The sequence below is a fragment of the Alligator sinensis genome, unplaced genomic scaffold, assembly GCF_000455745.1.
Source record: "Alligator sinensis unplaced genomic scaffold, ASM45574v1 scaffold406_1, whole genome shotgun sequence".
Lineage (NCBI taxonomy): Eukaryota > Metazoa > Chordata > Crocodylia > Alligatoridae > Alligator > Alligator sinensis.
Window position 1 is genome coordinate 2,054,773 of NW_005842181.1, and position 7,210 is coordinate 2,061,982.

The window sequence follows — 7,210 nt, forward strand, 5'->3', positions numbered from 1 at the left end:
TGTGGGGGCAGGTGGCTCAGTTTCCCCTCATGTTGTGCCTGCCTGCTGAGGAGGGGGATGGGGAAGGATCCCTACCCTCAAACAAGAAGCAGGGGGGTAGTGTAGTGTGGGATCATTTTGAGTTGGCAAATGAACCCAGGTAAGCTACCTGCCAGCACTGCCGAAGGCAGATCAGCCGGGGCAAGGAGGTGAAACACTTCACCATCACAGCGATGCTGCTGCATCTCAGGAGGCAGCCCCCCTTGCCTTTGTTCCTCCTCAGCTGGCACCAGTAGGAGCATATCTAAAAAGCCCCTGTCCCCACAAAGCAGAGGCAGGCTACCCTGGAGTGGTGGGGGAAAGACGCAGACAAAAGGGGGGCGTGTTGCAAGGCCAAGCGAGGTCACCCAGAGCATTGGCAAGATGCTTGCTCTGGATAGCCAGCCATTCTTCTTTGTTGAATGTCCAGGGTTCAGGCAGCTCATGGCTTTCTGCCCTGTTCCTATACTTCCAACTGTGGGATGTCAGAGGACAGAGTAGCCAGTGTAGTCCTCCAAAGACAACAGAGGCATTTCAGGAAGCACTTCAAAAGGAAGAATTTCAAAGATGATCCTCATTTTTAATGATTATTTTCAAAGTGCTTCAGCCATTTTTGAAGTGCTTCTTCAGCTGTGAATGTCTGTATGCTTGCTCCTTGGAGAGCTTCAAAGGCATATGGAATGCTTCAGATACTACATCTTTCTAGGTCCTGAGTCACTGATTAGTATTTTATCACAAGACCAATCTTCCTCTCCTCTTTATCTCAATAACTGATGACACAAATTTCATACATCTTGAATTTTGTTCACTGTTTAACAAATTATCATAATTTTAACATATTCAGTTTATCATTGCACACTAGAGTGGTTCAGAAAATGTGTAGAATCTGTTTCTTTGAGAAAATACATTTCTGCCAGGTAAATTTATGAGAATTTTTTAGTTCTTTAAAAATTGGAAGAAAACTGTATGTGCTAATTGTCTGCAACATGACAACAGCTTTCAAATAGTTAATACCTAGTGTTGGAATGATTTTTTCTCAATATTAGAATTTTTTTCTCTTCCATTTTCTTGAGTTCTTCTAAATAAAGCTTTTGGGCAGGTGTTCTCAAAGCATTTCTATATGAATCATGTTTTATCAAAATTGTTTTGCAATCCACACCCTTCTCAGTTACAATCATGTAACAACAACAGTTGCTAATACAGAAAGAAAAAGTAATATCAGAAAAATATGCAGTTAAACTGTAGAGTCTTTAATGAGTTTTAACAAATTGAGAATAAAGAGGAGTCAATACCATGTGACCATCCAGTTTTTTACAAACCAGCAGCAAATTCTTAGAAAACCCTACCTGAGTGAAGGAAATAAAATAGGACAACATTTGGCAGATTTCTTCTGCCACTTCATTCTTTGCCAACAACTTAAGTCTATTCCCACCTGCATCTCTAATATTTAGGGTGCCTGGTTCAGGCCTGTCTCCTCTAAGAAAGATACAGTAAATTCAGAGTAGAGACAGGAACTTTTTCATGGACAAAATCGTGCACAGTTAAATACCTTTTTATTATAATCACTGGCAGGACATAAAATTATGCATTGGTTTAAATATTATCAATAATCCATAACAATCCTGTAAAACTGATCTGTAGCAGACCCACAATAAATACTGTGTGCTGACAAAGTATTCCAAAAGAAATAAGACACTGACCTTGAGATTGGATAGGCAGTTATTGAGGAAAATATGCCATCTGTTTAAAAAGAACTGCTTCTGACTGACACAAAGCAGGCATGTTACCAAAGGATACAAAGCCTAAATAGGAAGAAGATGATGATACACAATTATTTGTATGTCAACAAAACATGAACCTAATTTAACACTAAAATAACTGTAAATTTAAAGCCCTGCCACCCCTGTGCTATGCAGTATGCACCAGCCAACATAAACATGTTATTCAATAGTATAATTTAAAAGGAATGTTTCGCTAAAGCTGTTATGAATGTTTATGGATTACTTTGTGTAAATGTAGAATTACATTTGCACTGAAAACAATGAAATGCCTAAGTATAGTACTATTATAAGAGCCTAAAAGACGGGCCAAAATTTTGCAGCCACACAGGGCTAATTTCTTTGTCAGTTAACTTGCAGTAGCTTGGGAAAAACTGCACTGTACTATATTCAGCAACAGAAACCCCATAGCTCATTGTGGTTGTCAGTTTTGAGAAGAACTAACTCCCGTCAAAATCCACAGCCATGAAATTTATTTGGAAAGCTGACAAATTCCATGGGCACATGCCTTAAATTATGGCCAGAACATAAGCCTTCTGGAGGTTACATCTTGTAGGGTAGCTATTGAAAATGAAGAAACAGACAACACACCAGATAAAAACTCAAACAATGTAAGCTGTTTTTTTGTTTTAGGTCCATATCTATTTTTAATTAACGTTTTGCAGTGGCACTGCAAATGAGAGGCTACAAATATTATGCTAAAATCTGGGATACTGATTTTGACATGGGCCTCACTGTTCCAGTGCCTCACCTATTTCAGTTCTGGTATGAATACAGCCATATCAGGCCTGTGAAAACCAATGACAAAAAGAAGACAAATTTTTTCATCTTAAAAAGATGACACTTAAGTCCCATCTACACGTTGCACAGGGGCTAGGGACAGACCTTACACATAAACCAGTTTAAGTGATCAGAAACTGGTTTAAAACGGTGACAGAACAGATGTTCAGTGTGCATAAACCAGTTTGAGAATGGCTGAAACCGGTTTGAGATAAACCTGATTGAATGCAGTATCAGACTTAACCGATTTGGCTCAAACCACTTTATACAATGTCTGTCCCAGACCCCTTGATGGTTTAAGTTAAATCAGACTCCCCCAGCACCCCAGCATGCTCTCTGGGCTGGGTGGGGCTCTCTGCTCCACAGCAGGGCTGGCTCCTCCCCTCTGTTCCATGGCTGCAGCTTCTGCAGAGACTTGCAGGCACAGAGCATCTGCCTGCTCCCCCACTTCCCCTCCCCACTCTGTGCTAAGCAGGCCTTCCCCTGTCCCTCACAGACACCTCAGGATTAGCTAGCAGACCACATGCTGGCTACCTCCAAGCTGTGGCACACAGAACAAAGGCAGAATTAACAGATACCTGGTAATGTCCCTCTGTTTTCTTAATGGGGTGATAAACACTGAGTTAGGGCTGATAACATTCCCTGGTGGTCTGCTCAGGATGGTGGGGAACCCATCCCTAATCACAGTGTCCTGCCAGGACCTGGCTACGCCCCCTTCAGCTCAGCCCTGTACAAGGGAAGGGAGGGCTGGTCTAGCGCCCCCCCCCACCCCCCGGCTTTTAGCCTGATCCACTGCAGACACGTGCCTGCATTTCTGGGATGTATGTCTGGTTACAAAACTGATTTAGCCTAGCCAGGGTAGACTAACCTTCAAAGATTGAATCATTTCAGGCTTAGGCTTTTTGAATGTCCATCCCTAGCCTTACTGTGTGATTATTATTAATAAGTTAATCATGCCTTAAGTGATCACGTGGCCACATGATCATTAATTTAATGGTGTGATAGAGGAATACGCTGATTGGAGCTCCTAGCTGGGGGGCCCATATGCACCCCAGAGCCTGGGAGTTCCCAGCTGATGCTGGTTTTCAGACTTGGGAACAAATCTCCCTGTGGTTGGGAGTCCTAACAACTGACAGGGCTCCCAGCACAGGGGTGCCCCATGCACCCCCTGTGGCTTGGAAACCACAGCTGATGTGGTCTTCCAAGCTGTGCGGTGCTTCATGTACCCTTGTGGCTGGGAGACCACATCAGCTGTGGTCTTCTTGACACAGGGACCCCTTGGGTCAGCTGATAGGGATCCCAGGTGGGGGAGTGCATGGTGTGCCCCAGCAGCTGGGAGACATTAGTTGAGGGGGCTCCCAGCTGCAGAAGCTTGAATCTTGGTGGTGAAGAGGGAGCATAGGATCAGGCTCCCCCTGCAGCTGCAGTAAGGCATGATGGGATCTGGTATGCAATCCCACAGTCATGCCTCCTGCCATGTATGTTGGGCATGGCAGGAGGCACATCTGTGTGGACTGCGTATTAGATCCCATCATGCCTTTACCTGAATGTGCAGAGGGGCCCTATATCTTCCACATAGGAATATAGTAGCCAGAGGGCAATTCAGGTTTCTTCACAGTTAGCTTCCTCATCAGCCTGAACAACATCATTCCTGTGGTAGATGAATAGTTGTCTTCAGGACACTTGACTGCATAAAGACTCTAATAGTCTCCAGAACACAAATCTTATAGTAAAAGCACACCCCCTAAACCATAAAGAAATCTACATTTTTGTTTAAAGAACATCATTATATCATCACCCAGAAATATTTGCTGCACTTAGCACTGCCAGTTGCTTGCCATTTTCTTCTTCTTCTTTGAAATGCTTGAACTCTAACTACCCCCTCCATATAATGTATTCCATTTTGTAACTTTAAAGCATGTGCCCTTCAATTTGGTATTTGTAGGAAAGTGTTCAGACAGAGAAGTCTTAGTTGTGCAACCATTATGTAAGCCAAGTACATTTACTCTGGTGAGTAGTCCTATCACCATCTATAGAATTGTTTGCTTACTACTCTGTGTGAGGATTGAAGAAAAGGATTTTGCTTGCTGTCATTTCCACAAAGTTTTATTGGCATAATAGAACTAAATACAGACACGGGAGAAATCCTGAATTAATTCAATCAACCTACAAAGAATTGTTGACTCTGGTGGAGTTAGGCCTTCACTCAGAGGATAGTTATTTTGGCTGTCCTCTGGAATTGGACAGGGACTGGAGGCATACATGTATGGCAGGAGGTACAATTGTGAGATTGCACATTAGATCCCACTGCACTGTAATGTCGGTGCAGGGGGAGCCCGATCACAGGCTCCCCCTGCCCCAGCAAGAAGCAAGCTTCTGTGGCTGGCAGATGCTGTAATCTCAAGGGTTTGGCTGGGTGTGAGCCCCCGGGACCCTGGGGAACATGGCTGCAGCAATCCCTAGGGCTGCAGTGTGCGGGAAATCCATGGACCCTGGGGATCATGACTACTGTGGTTCCCTAGGGCTGGGCAGGGGGTGTGAAACCCCAGACCCTGCGGATCGTTAGTACACATTTTCAAGGTCTAATTTTATAGCTGGTTGGAGCTTTTTATGGTATGATAGCTACTTTGCCCATGTAGCTAATCTCCAGGCAACTGCACAATTAACCAGTTAATTGCACAATACCTGTAACATGTAGAGTGGGGGCAGAGATGTACCAGTGAAGAAAATGTTTGTTTCTTTTTTTCTTAAATGGCCCAAGACTTCAAAATGGATTAACAAAGGATACAGGACTGAAGTGCGCTGACCCATTTGGAAAGACAGACCACTTAAAATGGCCAGTGTCACACTGACTCAGATATTCATTTAATTTAGTTCAACTACTCTGCAAAATATGCTAATATTCCACTGTTACTCCCACGAAAAAAAAGAAATAGAGAGCTGCACAGAACTTAATTTAGGTAGAAGGCAATGTTATTTTAAAAGGCTGTTTGTTATGTTTCTCAGTTCCTGCTAAATGTTGTTTAATATGTGAATGAACTGTTCTCATATACCCCATTAGTTCTCACCTGACAATAACTGCTCTTTTTCCTGCCTCATGATAATAGTCACAATAGCTGCTGGTAGGGAAAAAGTAACCACTTTATAACCAGAAACTCAGATCTCAAGATATCTGTTGAAGTCAGAATAACTTGGATAAAATAAACATGGATATCTTTTAAGAATACAAATATCTACTTTTGAAATAACATTTTATTGTATGTGGAGGCAGATCCATAACTCTTTAGAGATTCTTGCCTACAGAGATCTCTGACAAAGAAATGTTATCTTCAGCTTACTCAGGTTTACTAACCAGTGAGTGCTTCTTTCGTGAAGAAAGCTCAAGTGTTGTATCATACAGGCTTTCAACAAAGTTCCTCAGACAGGGGACATTCACTTCATTCTTAACAGCCTGAAAAAAAAGATTTAATGTTATATATTATTTTACATATTGGTTTTTCCAATTTGAAAAATATCAAAATAATGCAAATAAACAAACTTACAGCAGCAACAGGGACAAGAATTTCAACAAACAGTCCTGCTAATGCATGTTTGATATCTTTGTCTTTCACTTCAAGGAAATAATGTGCACATTCCTGGAAGACAACCAATGACAAGAAAAAAAATTGCATATCAGCTGGAATAAGAACATCTGAATGCTAGGTAAAAGCACACAGTGTGGTAAGTATTATTGTGCAAATCCTGCAAAGAACATTAAGGAAAGGTTATACACTCTCAAATAGCTATGAGCCTGAGGCAGACCTAGGAGAGAACTGTTGCTCTCAGAATCACATTTTAGTGTCAGGGTCAAAGAGCCTGGGTGGTATGTAAGGAGGGTTCTTATTATCTTTTTCTCCCTTTCAAGAATGTGCAAATAAATTTACGGGCCAAGTCCCGGAGGACTGGAAAAGGGCCAATGTGGTCCCCATTTTCAAGAAGGGGAGGAAGGAGGACCCGGGCAACTATAGGCCAGTCAGTCTCATCTCCATCCTTGGCAAAATCTTTGAAAAAATTATCAAGGCTCACACTTGCGAGAGCCCGGCAGGACAAATTATGCTGAGGGGAAACCAGCACGGGTTCGTAGCAGGCAGATCATGCCTGACTAATCTAGTCTCTTTTTATGACCAGGTTACGAAACACCTGGACACAGGAGGAGGGGTGGATGTCGTATACTTAGACTTCAGGAAGGCCTTCGATACAGTATCCCACCCCATACTGGTGAACAAGTTAAGAGGCTGTGACTTGGATGACTACACAGTCCGGTGGGTGGTGAATTGCCTAGAGGGTCGCACCCAGAGAGTCGTGGTGGATGGGTCGGTTTCGACCTGGAAGGGTGTGGGCAGTGGGGTCCAGCAGGGCTCGGTCCTTGGACCGATACTCTTTAATGTCTTCATCAGTGACTTGGACGAGGGAGTGAAATGTACTCTGTCCAAGTTTGCGGATGGCACAAAGCTATGGGTAGAAGTGGACACACCGGAGGGGAGGGAACAGCTGCAAGCAGACCTGGACAGGTTGGACAAGTGGGCAGAAAACAACAGAATGCAGTTCAACAAGGAGAAATGCAAAGTGCTGAACCTAGGGAGGAAAAATGTCCA

At 43.1% G+C, this 7,210-nt stretch overlaps 1 protein-coding gene across 7 annotated transcripts in view; it reads right to left on the reverse strand.

The window, feature by feature from the left end:
• Positions 1 to 7,210, reverse strand: part of LOC102383623 (protein furry homolog) — a 214,234-nt gene that overhangs the window by 194,282 nt on the left and 12,742 nt on the right. For all 7 annotated transcript variants that reach the window (XR_003094661.1, XR_003094660.1, XM_025207103.1 and 4 more), the window contains exons 6-8: positions 6,119 to 6,211; positions 5,929 to 6,027; positions 1,719 to 1,820 (exon numbers count right to left, since the gene is read on the reverse strand). Coding sequence is in view for 5 of the 7 variants with exons in the window: in XM_025207103.1 (XP_025062888.1) it covers positions 1,719 to 1,820; positions 5,929 to 6,027; positions 6,119 to 6,211 (294 nt within the window). In the remaining 2 variants the exon portion in view is untranslated. The remainder of the gene's footprint in view (positions 1 to 1,718; positions 1,821 to 5,928; positions 6,028 to 6,118; positions 6,212 to 7,210) is intronic.